General features: G+C 34.7%; 1 protein-coding gene across 2 annotated transcripts in view; it reads right to left on the bottom strand.

The window, feature by feature from the left end:
* Positions 1-4,773: 4,773 nt before the first annotated feature.
* Positions 4,774-23,410, bottom strand: part of mgat4b (alpha-1,3-mannosyl-glycoprotein 4-beta-N-acetylglucosaminyltransferase B) — a 271,310-nt gene continuing 252,673 nt past the window's right edge. Inside the window, 3 exon segments of one of the 2 annotated variants that reach the window (NM_001002180.1) lie at positions 4,774-6,212; positions 8,191-8,303; positions 14,481-14,568. In NM_001002180.1, coding sequence (NP_001002180.1) covers positions 6,189-6,212; positions 8,191-8,303; positions 14,481-14,568 — 225 coding nt within the window. In that variant the 3' untranslated portion in view covers positions 4,774-6,188. 2 annotated transcript variants of the gene reach the window in all.

Below are 23,410 nucleotides of genomic sequence, written 5' to 3' on the forward strand. Positions count from 1 at the left end.
TTTTTTGGGGTGCCGGAGGACCCAAGAAGGGTACATAATTTAAACCTTTCTTCACATCCCGGTTACTAAGGATTGATGGAGCATTATTTTATATTAAAGGTGATTAAATTATTGGTGGGGACATTTTAGTAATTGGTAGATATTGGTGGGGACATGTCCCCTCCGTCCATGCCAATTCTACGCCCTTGCACAGGAGTCTGAGAAAAATGCTAATGTGCTATATGCACATGGACTTTTAATTTTTAGCCAGGCAACCCAAGCGCTTCCAGTGAACTGTCTTTCAATGACAAAATTGTCACATTCAAGATCTGGTTTCTTTAAAAATCTGCGTTCTTCACTGACTGTTAGATATATGATATGAAGAGGGTCTCTGTTCGAACAATAAGCACTGCATTAAAGTCTTACATCTCGTTTAACGCTTGAACAACTAAATGAATGCTGGTCTATTTAACTGAATGTATTGTAATTACATCACAAAATCGGTGCTGTAAAAGCAACCTTGTAAAATTGAAAATAGTCACATTAAGCTTTCATCGGAAGTTTATCATTGGCTATAAAACTCTAGCTGTGCATGAAACCCATTTTAGAGGGGATTATAAAGCATTTAGAGATTTGTCTAAATCTCATTGAAAAATATTAAATACAAATAAAAAAATAAATAAAAAAAATTGTTGAGATTTTGCTGGTATATTTTATTAATTTTTTTTGCAATAATTTGCTTGAATTTAATTGTCTTAGTATCATCTGTCAGTTTCTTTTCAAAATATGTCTGATAATATCTTTTTTTCTGGAAAAAGTCTTATTTCTTTTATTTCATTAAAATTTTTTAAAAAACATTTTACGGTCAACATTATTAGCTCCTTTAAGCTATATATATATATATAGTCTACAAAACAAACCTGCCTAGTTAACCTAATTAACCTAGTTAAGCTTGTAAATGTCACTTTAAGCTGTATAGAAGTGTTATTAGTAATTAGTAATTAGTAATAAGTTATTAAACTATTATGTTTAGAAATGTGTTGAAAAAAAATCTTCTCTCCTAACTGTATAAATAAATATATACACACTCACACACACACACACACACACACACACACACACACACACACACACACACACACACACACACACACACACACACACACACACACACACACACACACACACACACACACACACAATGGGGATCACCACTGTCTGCTATATGGAGATATATTTCATTATTCATTCATTCACTCATTTTCTTTTCTTTTTATTCTTTTTTTTTAATCTAGGGTCACCACAGCAGAATGAACCATCAACTTATCCAGCACATGTTTATGCAGCTGCAACCCATCACTGGAAAACATCCACGCACACTCATTCACACACATACACTACAGACAATTTAGTTCACCCATTTCCCCCTGTACCGCATGTCTTTGGACAGTGGGGAAAACCGCAGCACCCGGACACCCTCGCAAACATGGGGAGAACATGCAAACTCCACACAGAAATGTCAACTGACCCAGCCGGGGCTTGAACTAGCAACCTTCTTGCTGTGAGGCAATTGTGCTACTCACTGCGCCACAGTGACGCCCAAAATTTAATTATAAATAAATATAAAATAATAATAATTAAAATGACATGGTGGCTCAGTGGTTAGCACTGTTGCCTTACAGCAAGAAGGTCACTGGTTCGAGTCCCGGCTGGGCCAGTTGGCATTTCTGTGCGGACTTAAAACAGTGTTATCTGTGTAAACAAACTGACAGCTATTCTGAATTATACTGATAACCAAACAAAACTTTTTAGTGACAATGATAGCCACAATATGGAGACATATTTAATTATACCTAAATTTATGACCATAATAAACCCGAGACATTATTTTAGGACATTTTATTTGATGTAAAATCTTCTTGTCTTTATCCGCCTTTGTTATGGAAACACTCAATACACTTTCCGTGATTGTCCTTTAAGCTAATTTGCTGATAGGGTTTGCAGGTGAGTTTCAGTTGGTTGTGGGCGATTGTGATGCGAGTGAAACTGAATTCCAGCATGTAGTGTTTTAAGTCACACCCTGATAGCCTGAGATGATGTTTGTTTTTTCAGGTGGTCTTCAGTTGATGGGCTTCAGGGCAGAGGCTGAGCTGGACAAGTGAGACCGGTTAACCCGTTTATTAGCAAACTCACCTCTGACGACTACATACATAATGTAGATCTTAAAGATTTCTGATTTAATCAACTTGGGCATGTTATAAATAAAAACACAGGCATTCAGATGACAAGAATGCAAACTTAACATGACTTTTATTGACTTTCACATTCACAAAACTAGTCATAATTATCAGCTTTTTAATATTTAGATTAGTATATGACAATATTTAAACTATTCAAATATATTCAATTTGAAAATCTGCAATCTAGGGGTTAAAATGACCAAAAAAATATTGATGAAAAAAGTTGATCAATGCACATTAGTTTTGTTGCACATTTAGATTTGATATACAGAAGGAACTGAACAAAATATTCTGAAACTTTATATTTACTTGTTATCTATTATATTTAGTTTAAATGTCAAAAGAAAAGTACTATTTTTTACAAAATATTTTGGCTATGGCTAAACAAGTCTAACAAGTATTTTTCAAGTAGTTTAGTGGTCCATGGTCAAATTTATCCTTCATATTTCAGAATTTGTAATTGTATCTTCTCCTTAAAAGGTTGTCAACAATAAATCTGGGCCTAAATGTAGCCATCAAACAGCAAAGATGAATAAGGAGGGAGGATATGAACAGTTTTATGAAAAACTGGATTTAATTTTTTCGTTTTAAAATCAAACAAAAAAGCAAGAAAAGAAATTCCTACTGTTAAAAAACTAAGAAAACTTGACAATGTTTAGTAATTTTTCTAAATTAATTATTTGTAACAATAAATATAATTAATTGCTAATAACAACTATTGATATAATATTAAATATAAAATAATATTATTACTAATTCGTTACCCTCTACTATTATTATTTTATTTAAAAAAATGAATTAATGTATAGTCTGTAACATATTTATCATTAATGTACTGAATTGTTTTTATTTGCATCTGTACTTTACCACAGCATTTTTCACCACATACATTCAGATAAACTGTTAACGATTTTTGTAACATACACTGTATTTAAATGTAATGAGCTGTATTTTAGAGTAAAACAGTTATGCAGTACTTTGCTGTATACTTAAAGTTGTACTGTGAAAATGTCTATATTTTTACAGTAAAGATATACAACACTGTAAATAAATAAACAGGAAGATAAATGCTGTAAATGTAAAATTGGTAGTTTTGCTGTTAAGAATTTACAGCAAGTTACTACAGGGTATACAGGAATCAGAGATTGAAATTTAGTGCCCTTTAAGACCTTTTTTCAGACTCTTGCATACATGACCTCATAACTTTCAGTATATTTGCTAAATACTGATTGCAAGAAATGAATCCTAAACTAAAACTGTATTTATATATTAAATAAAAATGTTAATCCAGCAGGCGGTGCCTTTACAACAGCAGAAATAACAGTGTTTCCCTGGTTAATGCAGTAAACAAAGCAGCGTGATGTCAAATCTAGCAGGATTTGTTTGATTTCATAAACTACATAACATCCCAATATTCAAAAATATTCAGGCAAACTTTAGCATACTGAAACCAAATTTAATACACTGTAAATTAGAATTTAGGACTTTTTAATACTTTTTTTAAGGGCATTAAATTTCTCTAAATTGATTTATCAATTTTTAATACTTTAAGACCCCGTCAACACCCTGTACTATAGTGAACTGCTGCCAGTAAGTTACTGTAGATTCTACAGGAAATTGTTAACAGTTTATAAATGTTTAAAATACAGCGGGGGTAAATAAGTATTGAACACCTCATGCTTTCATGCTTTTCTCATGATTGAACCAGATTTTGGTAAATACCCAAACAATACAAACATAAAAACAAAACAAAACAAAATAAAAAAATCTAAAAAATGAGTTGCGCATAACAACAATAGAATGACAAGGAGAAAACCACTGAAACACATTTAATACTTTATATAAAAGGCTTTTTTTATGATGATGACAGCTTAAAGACGCCTCTCATATGGAGAATAAAGTCACATGAATCGCTCAGGTGTGAGTTTTTCCACAGACATCAACAAAATGTAAAAATCTTGATGTTTCTGTGAGTTTCATCTATCAAATCTGATTTTAATTTTGTATTTTCAATTGGATTCAAGTCAGGTGATTATCTTGGCAATTCTACAGATTGATTTGCTTTCTCAAAGCATTTGACACTTTACTTTACTGTGTTTTGGATCATTGTTTTGCTGAAATGTCCACCCTGGTTTTATCTACATCGTCCTGCTAATGTAGATGTAGGACTGACAAAGGGCAGAGCCTTTGTTGAATAACCACTGAGAGATTACAGCTGCTGTCTGGGCTTTCACTGCCTTTCTACCACCTCCTTTCTTTATGTGTTCAATACTTTTTCCATGTGTCATTTCATTTTATTACACATAACGTCATTTGTAAACTAATTAGATTTGTTTTATTTGCATGTATGAATTTCTTTGGTTGCTACTAACATCTGTGGAAAAGTTCAAATCAACAGCACCTTCAGTAATTATTTTCTATGAAACATGGTGACATCTTCAATACATATTTTTCCCACAATAAGTGTACCTATAATGATCAATGTTGTTTTTTTTTTTTCTGTGTGACTGGACTGTATTGCAACATATAAACCATAAACACCATCAAAGACAAGTTTGGACTTTGATTTTATTCAAATCATTTGACAGGAGCATTACATTTTCATCTGAGATCATGGATCAATTGAATCAAGAGAAAACAATGAAGAGCCAGTGAAAGTTGAAGCAGCTTTATATCCATTCTGCTTGTGCTGTAAAACAACATGGTGATTCTTAGCATTGTTTTAAGTCAGATGCTGTTCTTTTGCTGCACAAAACTTTCTCCTTTTGAAAAGCAGTTGTAAGATCTTCTCAAACACGTCGACTGTCCAGTTCACAAACAGCACCGTATACTGATGCCTGAACTGTTTACTAAACTAAACACTTACAGAAAATGGCATTTTAAGGCATGGAAATAAAAAAATCAGGACCCTCGACAGATCTGTGTAGCATCTGATAATATTTGAGTTATTTCTATCACCAGAGAGCAAACCGAGCATCTAAACACCAGCGCATTGACTCACACTGAGCTGTACAGATTATTCTCGAGCAGGATTTTGCTTTGTCTAACTTTCTATATCAGTTTTTGGCTTTAAGGTAAAAAAAAAAACCAAACAATCAAACAAACAAACAAAATGTCCACATTAGCGCACTACTGTGTCACATTAAGGCAGGAAGAGGAGGAGAGAAAAAAACATATTGCAAGAAAAAATAGGCTATAGCTACCTGATTAGAAAGTAAAAAAATTATAACAATAATAAAAAAAGATGCAACAAAAAAGTTCGGAAGGCTCCCCCATCCTGTTCATTTTGATAGATTTAATTATCACAAGAAAAATCAGCGCTTCAATTTTCTGAAGAAATGATTTTGCAGCATACTCTAATAGTTACTTTAAACATTTCTCATCATCATAACGAATTGTTTGGACTGACTTTGGAAAAAACCACACACGCTAGGCCTGTGCACAAACAAACACATATCTAGCATGGCCATAAGCCTGTGTGTACTTCAAATGTATCGTAATAAATAATATAAATACATCATTTGGAGAAGCCTAAACAGAATCACTTGTCAACTAATCAACAACAAACCCAACTCTTTGAAAAAAAAAAAAAGATTGAACCTCGAGTAGGAATTTAAGAGTCTTCCATTCCAAAAGCAGCATTTTTGTTGAATGTCAGAGTTTCCAGGAAGCCCTTGACAACAAACCAGTGTAATTAAAGGAACTCAATCATGGGCATATGTACATATAAATACAGTTTACAAAAAAATACAGCGTCTTCCAGCCACTGCGGCGCGTCTGACAGCGCGAGCTGTGTGTCTTTTGTGTGACGCCGTGGCTTGGCCTTCTCTACCCTGCTAGAACAGCTTGCCGCCAGCAGTTGGCGCTATTGGACCAAGCTAAAGAAACTGCTGTGAGGAGCTCATGTGGAGGAGTCTCCAATCCTGCACCACACAACTGCTTAAGTCATGAGGTATTGATGAACTTCAGTCACTCGGCTTTCTTGATGAAAATCTGCGGAGATGAAAACGTTACAGTGTTTAAGAAATGTGAATACTATATAGAGCTGAAGCTGTGAATGTTTTTCTATTATTGTTTGAATATTTCCCAAATTATGTTTAACAGAACAACAGTTTCTTTACAGTACATTCTAGAAAAATGTTCTTCTTCTGGAGAATGTAATTACCTTTAGTTTGGCTGGAATAAAAACTATTTTATATTATTTTTTACTAATAAATTTAATTTTTAAACATTTTAATTATTTTTCCCAATATTAGCCTACTTAAGAATATTAAGAATATGAATACTATTTTAATAACATTAAAAACAGACAGCATATGCGCACACGCACACACACACACACACACACACACACACACATATATATATATATATATATATATATATATATATATATATATATATATATATATATATATATATATATATATATATGTCTCCATTATAGTCCCATACATGAGCTCATTTGTCATCATAAATTGTGAAAATAACCCATCAAGAAGGCTTCCAATCAATGCAAACAATTATTTTTCATGAGTCCAACATCCAGCTGTGCAAGAACACATAATATGATGAAAGTGAAGTCGACTTTCACTACAAGTAGCCCAACTTTTTTTTTCTGAATCTTGGTTCTTATTCCTGAAAGAAAACAAAACATCAAGCACCAAAAGTGGCCCATAATAAAGTTTATTTTAATACTAACTAGGCTATTTTGTTATCTATAAACTTTCAAAATGTACCTTTTTAAAAAAAAAAAAATTTCCATTTAAAACTTTAACTCCTGTTTTTTCTAATAATATATGATGTAACACATTGTAATTAAAAATAAGTAGCTATATAACTATATATTTAGCAAAAAGTGTGGTTTTAAAGACCATCCGACAAGCTAATCCAGCAAAAATAGTGCTTAAAATGTTACTAAATTGCAGTTTTTAAAAGTCATAATTAAATAGAACATAAACCAAATAACCGTAATAAAAAAAAAATTCGAAAAAAGAACCACCCTTTTCATAAGACTGGATTAAGGCCTGTAACCTCATAATCTAGTTAAGCATTTAAATTGCATTTTAAGCTAAATATATTGGAAAAATAACTAGTGAAAAACTGTGAACATGTACTGTCAACATTTCAAAAACAAAATAAATTAGTTGTTAAAAATATCATATTTAAAAGGGTTTGGAAAAAAGTTAAACTGTGTTTGGGAAATATGTGTATGTATATATAAATATATATATAAGATGTGAATATATATATATATATATATATATATATATATATATATATATATATATATATATATATATATATATATATATAAATTTCTGTGCGGAGAGGTCATGTTTTGATCTTCGATTTTATATATATATATATATTTATATATATAAATATAAAATCGAAGATCAAAACATGACCTCTCCGCACAGAAATTTAAAATATGGACCAATTGCTCGCTTTTTTTATTGTGTCTAATCATCTTGTTGGATTTCTCCCTTTTCGCAGTGTCGTATGACACAATTTTGCAAGCTCAAACTGTAGTGTGACCGCAGCATTAGTGTGGACATGGTCTAATTAAGTCAAAATTTTTTTAGCCACCTACTTCAGTCTCACATTAAATTTATGATCAATCAACTGCTCTCTACTATCTCACATGCCCCGCCCCCTTCAAGACGCTTCTCATTTGGTTTTCATTTGATGCACTTGAGCTCAACCACTCTAGCTGGCTATTGGCTGTTTTTTTTAAAGGGAAGGAAGTATTATTTAAGGTAAACTAAATTTAACGATACTTTTGAGTTCAAACATATGAAGCAGCACAACTGCTTTAAACATTAACAATCTAAAATCCTAAGCAGCGAATTAGCATATTAATCGGAAGTGTAAGAAAAGTGTTTCTCTGCATATGGTGTCTCTGTATGTGGAGTCAGTCTGTGAGTGTGTTTGAGGAACAGATGGCAAGGGTTGTGTTGTGCTGTACCTCGCTGAGAATCACCCACACAGGAGAGTCCGTCAGTACTGAGAGCCGCAGAGCCTCCAGCGGCCCGAAAGAAGCGTCCACTTCCCCCTCCGCGATGCCGTTCTCAAACTTCCCTGAGGAAGCAACAGAAACACACACTGAGAGAGGCTGGAAGCTCCATCCGCACTGCTGAAACATTTGCAGAACAAGTCTTTGGAGATGTGAGGAACTTAAAGCTGAGGCAGGCTGTGCCAAGTGTTCATCATTCAATGATACATTTTGAGTGAAAATTCGACACATCTAGCACACTTTCTGTGCAAAATTTTGTGAAAAATAAAAAATAAATCTGTGGATTTATGTGGAATAATTTTGAAAGTGTTGTTAATAAAACACATTAAATAATAATAATGATGATAATAATAATAATAATAATAATAATAATAATTAGTATTTAAGGTTTACAAAGCAAATCCAATAAGAACCACTTGTTTGACAAAAAAGTAAACCTCTCATATAATATATCCAGTAAAACACAGAAAATATTACACACAAAACACACAAACTGTGTAGCACATACATCATATCTGCATATATACAAGCAAGCATTTGCATATTATTCAATTACATTACTGAAAATAATATAACACCTGAATAAATGTATATATTTACACACATTTACAGTGCATCCAAAAAGTATTCACAGCGCTTCACTTTTTCCATATTTTTTAATGTTTCAGCCTTATTCTAAAATGGATTAAATGTACTTATTTTCTAGAAATTCTGCACACATTACTCCATAATGACAAAAGATTTTTTGAAATTGTTGAAAATGTATTAAAAATAAAAAACCTGAAAAAAAAAAAAATCACATGAACATAAGTATTCACAGCCTTTGGTCAATACTTTGTTGATGCACCTTTAGCAGCAATTACAGCCTCAAGTCTTTTTGAATATGATGCCACAAGCTTGGCACACCTGTCTTTGGGAATTTTTGCCCGTTCCTCTTTGCGGTACCTCTCAAGCTCTATCAGGTTGGATGGGAAGTGACAGTGTACAGCAATTTTCAGATCTCTCCAGAGATGTTCAATAGGATTTAGTTCTGGCCTCTGGCTGGGCCACTCAAGGACATTCACAGAGTTATTGTGCAGCCACTCCATTGATATTTTGGCGGTGTGCTTTGGGTCATTGTCCTGCTGGAAGATGAACTGTCGCCCCAGTCTGAGGTCAAGAGCACTCTGAAACAGGTTTTCATTCAGGATGTCTCTGTACATTGTTGCATATATCTGCATTTATCTATCCTGACTAGTCTTCCAGTTCCTGCTGCTGAAAAACATCCCCACAGCATGATGCTGCCACCACCATGCTTCACTGTAGTGATGGTATTAGCCTGGTGAGGAGCGGTGCCTGGTTTTCTCTAAACGTAACGCCTGGCACAAACTCCAAAGAGTTCAATTTGAGTCTCATCAGACCAGAGAATTTAGTTTCTTATGGTCTGAGAGTCCATCAGATGCCTTTTGGCAGGGAGTGGCTTTCGTCTGGCCACTCAACCATACAGGTGATTGCTGCACAGATGGTTGTCCTTCTGTAAAGTTCTCCTCTCTCCACAGAAGAACGCTGGAGCTCAGACAGTGACAATCGTGTGATTGATCACCTGCCTGATTAAGGCCCTTCTACCCTGATCACTAAGCTTAGATGACCGGCCAGCTCTAGGAACAGTCCTGATGGTCATAATCAATTTGTGTTGGGACCAGTGGTGAAAAGAGTACTGAAAAATCATACTTAAGTAAAAGTACCATTAGTTGCCTAAAAATGTAGTGCGAGTAAAAGTATCTGTTGTAAATATTACTCAAAGTATGAGTAAAAAGAAGAGCTTTTAAAAGTACTCAAGTAGTGAGTAGTGAGTTTTACACTATTAAAAGTTGATGCGTTTACATGTAATTTGTGGATGTGTGTAAGCGTAATATTCTGTAGTATATCAAGTTATTGCCCAGCAGGCACACAATGTCATAAGATGTTACCATTAGGCCATGATGTCAGATGACCAAACTTCAATGTTATTTTGATGTCCAATAACAACGTCAAATGTTATTTATATTTGGTTGATTTTAGGTTGTTAGAAAGTGACCAAAATCCATCGAGGCAACATCTTATAGACATCTGACATTTATTCATCAGGTATGGCAACGAAAACCCAACATCTGATAGACATCATAGTGGTAACGTTCATGCAACATCAACCTGTAACATCATTAGACGTTGATATTTGGTTTGTTTTAGGTTGAACGTTAGACATTGACGTTGAGTTTGGACATCAACCCAATTTTCATTGATCAACAAAATGCAACGTCCCTACGACGTTAGGGTACAACATCAATCTGATGTCATGTTGACGCCTTGTGCCTGCTGGGTGTTTAAGGCCATTTCGGTCATCATACAGTAAACATCCGTCATCTTCTCATTAGTGACATGCATCTAAACAGTGTTTGGGTCAATGCGTGTAAAGATTTTGGAAATGTTTTTGGACACTTTTAATGCTTCCAAACAGTTTACTGCAATTGTAAATCGCCCATGTCTTGAAGTAGTTCATTTTGCTGCGATTTAACTTCTGTGTGATTTGACTGGACAGGAAACACAGGACTGATTTTTCTAATCCCCATAGACAAGAAAAATAAAGTAGTGACAGCAGGTTGAAGGAAAGTAGTGGAGTAAAAGTACAGATACAGCCCTAAAAACTTCCTCAAAAAAAAGAAAAAGTACACATTTATAAAACAACTTAGTAAATTAAAATTCCTGTGAAAAAGTACTCAATTATGGTAATTTGAATATTTGTAATTAGTTAATTTACACCACTGGTTGGGACAATATGAAGGAGTTAACTTATTAGTTTTCACAAATTTAGGTGGATTAAGCATAAAAGGATAACGTTGTTCCCCAAAAAACCCTCAAGAATTGTGTTGTTTCAGCTCATATTTAAATAAGTATTTTCAACAAACAGCAAGCCTAATTTTTTAAGTGTAGCTAAATAAAAAAATTAATGATGGGCTAAAAAAATCAGCAGATGCTTTGCAAGAATTGTGGAAGTATCATCTTACAATTTACTTACAATTTATACAGTACATTGATTATTAAAAGCCAAATTATCAGAACTCACAAATTATTATAAGTAGAACATAAATAACCTCAAAAACAAATCTTTCTGCTGCTATATTATGTATCTTAATTAAATCTTACTGAACTGTTGGGAATACAAAAAGAAAATAATTTGATGGAACAAAACATTAATCCCACATTAAAATACCAATCATAAGGATATTTTCATAGTCGATAGAAAAAGGAAAAAAAGTCAAACATACTTCCCACTATATTTCCACTATATGGCAGCTTTAAGACACCTCTCTGAAAAGACCACCTCTGTACAATGAAGTCACAAAAACTGGTCAGTTTTTTTTCACAGACTTCAACAGTGTGTAAAATTTGTGATGGTTCTGCGGGTTTTGTTTATCAAATCTGATTTTTATTTTGTGTTTTCTGTTGAAATTTCTGTTTATTTTGTATTTTCTACTGGATTCAAGTCAGGTGATTGGCTGGGCCATTCTACAGCTTAATTTGCCTTCTCTGAAAGCATTTGAGAGTTTCCTTGGCTGCGTTTTGGATCATTGACATAAAGATTCTAATATTGATTTATAATGACAAAGGGCAGAGGGTTACTGAATAACTATTGATAGATTTCTAAACCTTCCTTTCTTCATGTGTTCAATGCTTCTTCCCTGTGTCATTTAATTGTATTACACAACTTAATTTCATAAACTAATTCAAATTATTTTCTTTTCATATATGGATTTATTTGGTTGTTTACAACATCTGGTGAAAATCTCAAGCCAACAGCACCTTTAGAAATATGTTTTCTGAAAATAATTGTGACACATTCAATACTTATTTCCTCCACTGTTGTAGAACAAACTTATTTAAAATGTGAGTCACACTTTAAGGTTTGTTTGTATTTTAGTGATTTTTGCCTCAATATAATCATAGTTTGCTAAAGGAATAGTTAACTTGATACATAACAAATTTCTAAAACATTTTATTGCTGAGCATGTGCAATTGCTGGACAAATAAAACCTTTAGTTAAAAAATTAACTTAAGCAAAACATCTGAATATAATTAAATAAATATTACTCTGCCTCTCTGAATGTATACCTTATTTTGCCATGAACTAATGTTTTAATTTATTTTCCACATGTACTGTAGTCATCTAGATAAATAATACATTTTCTTCTTCAGTAATGTCTCCTTTAGCGAAATAAATATTCTACTTCTCTGAATTGATCTATATGAAACTATTTATGTCCAGTATTCAATGCAAGGATATTTTAAGGGTGCTTTTACACCAGTGAATTGATTCATTTGTTCCGAAACAGGGATTAAAATGGTTAAATTGTTGCTCTTTGTTCTTGGTGCGGTTCGTTTTTACACAGCAAATTTTCTAAATGGATCAAAAAAGCTAAAACAAGTCATGTGTGAGTAAATTCTCCTCACATTGGTCAGAGTTTCATGTTTAATTTTGCAGAGTCCCACTCAGGTTTCACGAGTCCTTATTTAAATTTATGGCGATTAGCAATAAGACATTATAAGCGAAAATCTTTGCTCTCATTTTGAATGGTGACACCCACAGACATCATCACCAGAGATAAATCAGAGTGAAGACTCTCTTATACAAAGCCCTTGACTAGACTGCAGTTCGGTCAATGACAAAACAGCTCTTGTTAAAAGTTTATCATGCTTTCACTATTGTATTTAACATGAAACGCATATTTACCGGTATGAATGATCCCGCCCAACTCATAATTCTCTCTTATAGCCATATATGCCTATTACATATCCATAATATACTGTGATATAGCCGGGCTCGGATCGTTTTGCTTTCTCACTACAATCGATCTAGTTTGTTTCAATCAAGCCGAGACCACCTCATTCAGGCGATCTTGGACCGATTGATTTGGCACAGATCGCGATTGCTGGATTCACATATGCCAATGAACCGCGCTAACTGGGCAAACAAGACAGCTTCCGAAACAAAAGTCTAGGTGTGAAAGCACCCTTAGTAACCATAATTAAATTACCTGAAAATTAGATGTAGTCATGTGGAAAAGTAATTTAATTACAGAAACTAGTTACTTTGTAACCAATTACAACCAACACTGTTTAAAATACAGGCAACATTTAAAATACACTGTTTAATTAAAAGGAAAGTAGAACAAAATATCATTTGACATTTTTTTCTTTCATTCATTCTCTTTCAGGCTTAGTTTCTTTATTAATTTTGGGTCGCCACAGCGAAAAAAACCATCAACTTATCCAGCATAAGTTTTATACAGCAGATGCCTTATCCAGCTACAACCAATCACTAGAAAACACCCATTTAGTACAGAAATGCCAACTAACCCCGCTGAGGCTCGAACCAGCGACCTTCTTGCCGTGAGGCGATCAAGCTGTGCACTGCATCACTATGTTGCCGACATTTGTTTCATATATAAATATTTAATACAATTTATATGCATGTTCCGCTTGCTCATGTTCTTTTGGTTACCAAAACCGTCTGTTTGGATTATATCCAGCATATTAATGACTGAAGTGAAATATCTAATGCTCCGTCATGAGGGACAGGCTTCAATAAACCCTGAGGCACAGTAATCACACAGGCTTCCATACATAATAATGAGAAAACCCTTTATATGAGAGAGTAAGAGAAAAACAAAACAAAACAAAAACAAACGAGATACAGTTTGCTCCAAGAGCATTTTGAGACGGTTGAAAAATACAGAATTTGTAGGGTTTTCTCTCTGGATTTGGAGTGTGAGCTGAAAGAAAGAAAGAAAGAAAGAAAAAGAAAGAAAGAAAGAAAGAAAGAAAGAAAGAGAAATACACTAAGAAAGCCCAGAGTATTTTCACATGTAACAGCTTCTGAAGTGGGCGGCATTGGCTCTCTCTGGAGAATGACACTGTGGAGGCCGTTTTAATAGGGCCATATGATATTGCACCAATTCTGCAGCATTTACATGAAAAATAGGGTGAAACAAGACAGGTGTTTAACTATACTCTCATAAACAACATCTCATGTATAAAGCAAACCAACAACAACAAGCTGACGTCACTCATTCACGGCCATTGAATGTGTGTGTGCATTCAAAATAATCATTGTTTCTTTCAGAGCTTTATTTTATTAGGCCAGCACATGCTTCATACGAGGCTGAATCATGCGGCTATATTTAGCGTGTTCTTCACAGCAGGTGCGGTGTGTGTTTCTTGCTCACCTATTCTGATGAAGCCATCTTCTGTGCGCTGGTACTTCGGCGTCTTCTCTCTTCCCTCCTTCAGTGCTTCTTTCTCCGACTGGATATTCTGATGAAGAGGGGACAGAAGTGTTAGAGTGTTTCTCGTACATGCATCAGCCTCTCCACTTCAGTAACTCATCACACATCTGTTCTTTTAGACAGAGAAAAACACACTCTTCATTTCACAAGCAAACATCTGCCTGCAGAAACTTAGCTAGACTGCATACTCATAATACAACTGCTTGATAACCCCATTACCACCAAAATAGCAAAACTAATAATTTGTGAACTGATTAGTCCATCATCTAGTTTTATACACTAGATAGTATGCATTCTCATACTGTTTAATACATGTGCCTGATAATCACATTAACCAGAACCAAAACAGTCCAAAAATCTGCAAACAGATTAACACATGGTTTTATGGCTTGTATGCATACTCACAATACTCAAGTGCCCGATAATGACATTAACCCACATCCAAATGGTCCAAAACAGCAGGACTCATCCAATTTGTGAATGGTTTAGCAGCACATAATCTAGTTTTATAGCTAAAGAACATATTCATAGCACAAGTGCCCGATAAACACATTAACAAACACCAATATATTCCATAACAGCATAAATAACTATTTGTGACCTGATTAGTTTTTAATCTAGTTTTTTACACTAGCTAGTATGAATACTCACAATACAAGTGCTTGATAAACAAATTAGCAATGTTAACACTATAAAATAGCAGAACTCATCCAACTTGTGAACTGATTAGAACATAATTAGTTTTATAGCCATGCAAGTGCTTAAAAAACACATTTACGAACAGCTGAACTAACAATTTCTAAACTTTTAAGTCTTTAATCTGATTTTATACACTAGCTAGTATGCATACTCAATATAAGTGCCTGGTAAACACATTACCAAACTCCGAAATGTTCCAAAACAGTAGAAATAACTATTTGTTTACTGATTAGTCCTTAATAGTTTTATACACTAGCTAGTATGCATACTCACAGTACAAGTGCCCGGTAAACCCATTAACAAACTCCAAAATGCTCCAAAACAGCAGAAATAACCAATCGTGAACTGATTAGTGCTTAATCTAGTTGTACATACTAGCTACTCATGATACAAGTTTAGGTCCCACTTTATATGAAGTGTCTTTAACTACTATGTACTTACATAAAAAAATAAATACAATGTACTTACTCTGTTTATAATGTATTTGAGAACACGTGGTGCTTTTGAGTTGGGATAGAGGTTGGGTCATGGACAGGTTTGGTGGCATGGGTAGGTTTAAGGGTGGGTTAAGGTGTAAGGGATGGTCAACAGTGTATTTACAAATGTAATTACAAAAGTTAATTACAGATGTAGTTACATACATGTATTTAATTATGCATAAGTACACAGTAAATCCATGTATTTACACAATAAGTACATTGTGACAAACTATTAATTCCTGTGTAAGTACATATTAGTTAAGACCACTTACTAAACACATTAATAAACACCTAAATGCTCCAAAAACAGCAGAAATGGCTATTTGTGAACTGATTAGTTCTTAATCTAGTTTTATACACTAGTTAGTATACATACTCATAAAACAAGTTCATGATAAACAAATTAACAAACATCAAAATTATCCATAACTGCAAAACTCATCCAACATGTGAATGATTATAAAGTAATTTGTATTATAGCTATGCATATTCATAGTACAAGTGCCTGTTGAACCCATTAACAAACGCCAAAACAATCCAAAACAACAGAACTAATTATATGTAAACTGATTAGTCCTTAGTCTAGTTTTTTACACTGGCTAGTATGAATACTCATAATACAAGAACTTGATAAACACATTATCAAACACATAAACACTACAAAATAGCAGAAGTCATCCAACTTGTGAACTGATTAGAAGATAATTTAGTTTATAGCTAAGCAAGTGCCTGTAAACCACATTTACAAACAGCAGAACTAACAATTTCTGAACTGCTAAGTCCTTAATCTAATTTTATACACTCTCTAGCATGCATGCTAACAATACAAGTGCCTTGTAAACACATTAGCAAACACACAAATGCTACAAAATAGCAGAACTCACCCAACTTGTGTACTAATTAAAACGCACATATAACGTTTATATATATTAACGCAGTTTTTAAAATGCACATTAACCAACATACAAATAGTCTAAAACAGTAAGACTTTCAGCAAATTTGTGAAGTGATAAGCAGCGAATAATATAGTTTTATAGCTAGAGAGCATATACATCCACATTACACATTCAAACACATTAACAAACACCAAAATGGTCCAAAACAGTAGAAATAACTTATTGTGAACTGATTAGTCCTTAATCTTGTTTTACACACTTGCTAGTATTCATACTCATAATACAAGTGTTTGATTAACACATTAACAAACTCCAAAATGGTCCAAAACAGCAGAACTATCTTAGAACTGATTAGTCCTTAATGCACTTCCAAGTATGCACAATTGTAATACAAGTGCTTGATTAACACATTAGCAAATATGTAAACACTACAAAAAACTTGTTCAACCTGTGAGCTGATTAGCACATAAACTAGTTTTATAGCTATGCAAGTGCCTGATAACCATATTATCAAACAGCAAAGTAGCAGAACAAACAATTAAGCTTAGTTTAATACACTAGCTAGTATGCAAACTCATAACACAAATGCTTGATAAACACAATAAACACAAAAATGGTATTATGTTGGTGTTTAACTGCATTGCTGTATTGCAGTTCTGCATTGTGCTCATACATATTCACATATCGTGCTAAACCCAGAATTATCAGGGCTTCTACAGGTTTCATCAAGTCAAATTTAAGACTTTTTAAGACCCTCTTAAGACCACCAAAAGTAAAATTTTAGACGTACAACGGGTTAAACACTAAGAATTTTCTCTAATGATCCGGTATTATCACAAGAAATCGTGCAATTGTTTTAAATTAAAATTTAATTTGAGGGTTTTGTGAGATGTATTGTTGATGGATTGATCTTGGCCTGATTGAGTAGTTTTACAAATTTTATTTCAAAATTAAGACCTGTTTAAAATGATTTAAGACCTAAAACACAATACTTAAGTGCATTTAAGACTTTTTAAACCCTGATTATATATATAAAAAAAAATAACAACATACTTGTCAAGTGTGTTAAAAAGTCCCTAATATGCATTAAAAAGGGTCTCTAACCACAGTCTGATATACATGCAGGGTCAAAAAACACTTTCATTGTCTTATAATTTGCATACATTTTTACTTAATTATCCTAGCGACTCCCATATGATTCGTTCAGCGATTCATTTGTTCCCAAACCCTCCTTAGCGAGATGCTAATCTGTGCTGATTGGTCCAATGACCCTGTCTATTGTTATTGGTTGACTGTGTTCACGGCTTTTCAACAATTTTGAAGTAGTCAGTGTGCAGAGTGTATGTGTAAGCATACCTGCCAACACTCCAGTTTTTCCCGGGAGTCACCCATATTTCAGACCTATCTCCCGCCACCCTCCCGTTTTGTTATTTCTCCCAGAAAACTTCCTCAGTCCTCAGTCCTCCCCCATTTTGGTACAGTCTGTGAAAGCCATGAGTCGCCAACTTTGGCATTATAGCAGCGGCCGCCCAAAATACGTTTCATAATACAGTTACTAACACCACAGTGCACAGTACCCAGTTCTTAAGAGTGTTATTCAGACACCTCACCACTTAACCTAACCCCAAGGGTCTCCCGGATTTTCAGAGATAAATGTTGACAGGTATGTGTGTGAGCACAATGCAGAAGTGCATTAAAGCAATTCAGTTAAACACCAGCATATTGCTTTATTCTTAAGTAAAAACAGTGACACACATTCAGTTTTAATCCACACAGTGGCAAAACATGAACTATTTTGAAACTTGAAACCTGCTGAACGTGTGTAGGAACAGATGATGGTGCCATAGCACTGATAAACGGCATTGGAATGCAAGCTAACAAAAGCATTTAAATCCGTAAACATAGCAGCATGCGTCATGTTTTCAATTAGGTTTTAGACGCGATATATGAATATAAAATATTCATATATAAAATGACATTTTCCTAGCTTTGTGTGCGCAACAAATGGGCGGGTCTTAAGTTCTGTATCAATGTAAATGGCACGGCTAAAGACTCGTTATCAAGATGATTAATTTGAAGCACTATGAGTCGACTCTTATGAATAAATCAGTAGTTTTAAACACTGTCCACTTTCAGATTTAAGCCTTAACTGGATATTTCACTTTACTTAGAGCTGTCCATGCGCTACATGGAAGGTCCTTTAAAAAAAATCCATAATGGGGCTTTTTAAGTCAGTTTAACATTGGCAAGTTAAAGTCAAAGATTAATTTGATTCAACTTTAAAACAAGCATATATTTTTATTTTTCAGTCTAACCTACTTTCAGCACTATTAAGCTGTTCAGTTTCATAATATATGCTCTTTATTGTGCTGCATGCAATAATCTTTACAGTATATGAAAGCGAATGTGACTGTAGCATTTCAGCAGATCTGAGGCGATATTCCTTTATTAGAAATGTCACTTTTGGCAGAGATTCATCTAACATAGATATACTGAACCAATCTGTGCTCCTGCTTTTCTGTCGAGATAAAATAAAAAATGACAGCCAAAACAATTAAGGCATGAAAGAAGCATTAAAGAAAACTGACGCAGGAAGGCCACGAGCTGACATTTACCGAGAGGAAGCTCTGAAATACTGTAAAGGCTCATCAGTAACAGTTGTTCCTGCGTAAGATACACCAGATATTGGGTTTACATATTGTGTCTGGCAACTATTATGTCTCAAATAGCTCTTATGAGGCTTCTTCTTGGATTAAAACTCTGTGAAGTGACCCTAGAGAAGACAAATGTGTTCAAAACCCCAGCAGAGAGTCACTTTAATTTCCTGAACAGCATTAAAAGCATAAAACAGACCACAAATACTTTTTCCTCCAGGGCATTCCCTGCTAATTTCCTATATCCGGAAGAATTCCATAAATGTCCCTAAAGGGAGCTTTACAGAGAAGGAAATGAGGAGAAAAGAGAGATATTACAGGCTGGCAGGGAGGAGAAGTAAAAAAAAAAAAAAAACAGCAAGAGATATTACAGGGCGATGGGCTCCCGCTCATAGAAAATCCCGCTATTAATCTTGCGGTGAACGTCCGTTTCCGACTGTAATCTTAAATCACAGTGCCGCCCCTCGTCTGCTCTCCCTCGGGAGAAAATATTTCCTCCACGCCAACCGCACACACAGCAGGTCACATTTTATTACCGTGTGTCAGTACGGTACCATTAGCTCATAAAACAGAAGTATATCTTTATCTTCGCGGCTTTGCTTTCTACCTACTTTCCTCGAACTCTCGCTGTCTGCGGTTGAGTTTGGCTGTGCGGAGCGGTGATGGAGCCTTGCAGTAAATTACACAGAGAGAGAACCAAGCCAGTCAGTTTTGACTTTCTAATGATTCTCCTGTACTGCCAAACTACTTTTTAACGAGTCTCCTGTTACTTATGTTCACATCATTTCTGTGACATTTAACTCTTTCGCTTGTGTTCTGCTAGAGCTTTATAGTGTTGCTGCACAAAAATGACAAGCATTTTAAAATGTTACATCATTTTCTGGAATACTTGATTCTGATTTGTTAATGACCAGTGTTGGGTAAGTTACACTATAAATGTAATAGATTACAAATTACTGATTACTACTGGAAAAAAAATATCCGATTACATTACTAATTAATTGATGTAAAAAGTAATTCGATTACAAATAACTTTACTTTGAGGTTAATTTTAAAGCATATAAAATATACCTATTAAAATGCTAAATAAACTGCAGCTCTTTCAGTAATTTAATATTCACAGAAAACATTACAATAGGTTGATCACAGCAGCTTGACAGCTTGACATATTCAAAATACTTCACCCAAAACTTGTTCCAAAGCTTTTTGTCTTTTTTTTTCCACATAAGAAGAAACTGGATATCTGTAACCATTCACATCCTTAGTATGAAAAAGCACAGTAGTGTTTGGGTGTTCTGTGCTTGTCTGAGGTGATTAGTCCACCTAAATGTGTATATTCCAAAGTATGAAGCTGATCGGTCAGTTCTTGTGACTCGCGGTTTTCAACTGGCGTGCCTGGGAAATGTGAGTGCGTGCAATATGCGCTCCCAATAAGTGTGTGAGCAAAAGATGCGATATGTGAACGGCCTATCCTATCCAGCACAAAAAGTAAATTTAGCCTGTTTTGGCTGTGTTGGACCATCGTGTTTTTGGGCGCTGGCCTCCTCCTTGGTCACTAGTATGGTCGTAGAATGCTTTCTGTTCTAGTGCTTCAACAAGTTGTTGGTCGAGTTAAACACAGTAGAAAGTTCTCCAGACTGCATTTCAAAGCAATATTTTAGTCTTTACACCCAATGAAATCAAAGTAATGTCTGTATGTCCACTTGGAGAAGCAGCCACTCTCAACAGCAACCATTTCAGCTTGTGTGCGCCAGCAATTTAATAGCGCATTCTGATTAACTGACGGTCCAGCGGAAAACCAAAAACTATATTTAGGCAATTACATTGACTTTAGTATCTGTAATCAAATTATACAAATTTAAAATGTAATTCGTTACATTACTGCATTCCTTAAAAATATGTTATTAGAATACAGTAATCCGTCACTGTGGAACGCGTTACACCCAACTCTGTTAATTATATTCCACAGAATGTTATTCCCGGATAACCACTGAAACTAATAATACAGGCTCATCCATGTGCTTTGAATCATTTTGAATGGTCAGAGAATACTTTCATGCTTTTTTGTCCATATGCTTAGTGGGATAAAGTACATCTAGGCGGATGTTTTAGCTGAATAAATTCATTTAGTCTTATGAGCTGTTCAGACCAAACATGGCTTGTGCGATTAAATCGTGATACTTGCACATAAATAGACTTATTTTTAGTTTACTCACTTTATTTACAAGTCAAATTCGCTTTTTTCGCTTCACAATAGATGCGAATTTGCGTCAAAAAAGGGGCATCTGTCTGCCCGATGACTGCAGTTTCATTGCTATATGGCTAACATGGATTTTATCAAGAGACCCGTTTATGTGCTTTAGCAAGGCTGAAAAAAATTCAACCCAGGCTTATTCTGAAAACGTAGGCTTATATACATTTCTGTACAAGTACGCAAAATATGTGCAGGAGCTATGTATTTATTTTTTGTAGTTTTAGTTTTCACATATCCACCAGAGGATGTTGTGTGTGCAATTGAGACTCAAATTTCTTCAAATTTCAAATTTGCCATTCGCGCCTGCTGTTCTCACGTAAATCCACTAGAGGCCGATGTCGACTGACTAACTGACTGACCAACCGGCTGATTCCTCTATTCACCCCCTTCCCTAAACCTAACTGATAGTGTTTTAAAAAACATAGATTGACCAGCGCCCACCCACTTCCTAAAACTCAACCAACAGTGTTTGGAAAGACAATCCAGAAAAAGAAAAGCCTCCTGGTATTTACTACGTTTTCAGAATTTACCACAGTCCCACCCTGTTATTTAGTTGTTTATTTTATTTTTTGGCTTGTTTTTGTCTTACTTGCTTTCTGGAACCGTTCTTCACTGGATTTGCACCGCATTGTCGCAGTCAACTCCTCTTAACGTCTCAAGTCCTATGACGTACATGATGAGCTATCAAACAAACTATTACAGCAGAAAAGCTGTCCTTATGGAGGCAGTTGGTCAGCTGCTAACGCGAAAAGCAACACCCCGCAGTGTTCATTTTAAAGACGAAATGCATCTATACGTACTTCTGGCTACATGATTTGCAATTTCCAGAAACCTATATAGGGATATGTTTTCAGAATGAGTCCATGTTGAAAACATTTGTTTGGTGCCATGCCTGGGTCTATCAGATCTAATATACATACAAAAGTTCACTCTGGTTCTTGAATCTGATTAAATGATAGCCATTCGATATTCTGCAATAACAGTATTTGTTCAGCCTCCTCACTCTTCTGTATTACTCCGCAGACATACAGCGACAAGAGGACACATTACAGTATGACAAATATTGCAGCTATTAGACAACACAATGTACTTTTGAGGCTTTTTTTACTTGATAATGTAGTTGTTTAGATTGCAACCATGCAGTTTATTTAGAAGGATAGCGCCCATTTCAAAATATTTATAATTTTTGAGAGACGCATCGGCGTCCATTAGTCAAAGACGGTTGACGTTGTTTATTCACCAGATAGATCACCATTAAACTGGTTAATGATATAAGTTGATGTCTCTCTTTTGTATAGATTGCAACTACGCAGTTTATTTATAAGGACAGTGCCTATTTTAATACAGTTACTTTCCTATCCCGGTTCTCAACAATGTTATTCAAAGACCTCAACCCTGAACACCCCCTCCTTATTGCAAACACAACAGAAGTCTGGTAGTGATTGCACTGCTTTTTAGAGGTTAATTATTGTGATATCCTGATTGCAACAGAGAAATACTGTAGACTGTGTCACTGTAAGAAGATATCTCTGTAGACGGAGGGTATTTCATGTCAAGTTCAGCCTTATAATCTTAAAATGTCAGCAAAATCAGCTGTTTTCTCATCACTTTATAAATTACACTAGAGAATTATTTAAACATTAGCTCTAAAGTGGTGTTAGTGAATTCTTCTGCTTGTTTGACGTCAGCTGCAGATGTGAATAAATGGCGGAAGAAAGAAGTTCCAAATACAAAAGGGTTTTAGACTCTCCGAGTTTGATTTCTTTTTTTATATACAGGATTGTGCCGTCGAACTGTTATATAAACGCAATATCACACAAGTAGCAATATGCCAAATGGCTGTATATTAGCACTGGTGGGACGCTAAGTAATGCACGCCTCCCACCAG

This window comes from Danio rerio, chromosome 14, assembly GCF_052040795.2.
Source record: "Danio rerio strain M-AB ecotype USA chromosome 14, GRCz13ab, whole genome shotgun sequence".
NCBI lineage: Eukaryota > Metazoa > Chordata > Actinopteri > Cypriniformes > Danionidae > Danio > Danio rerio.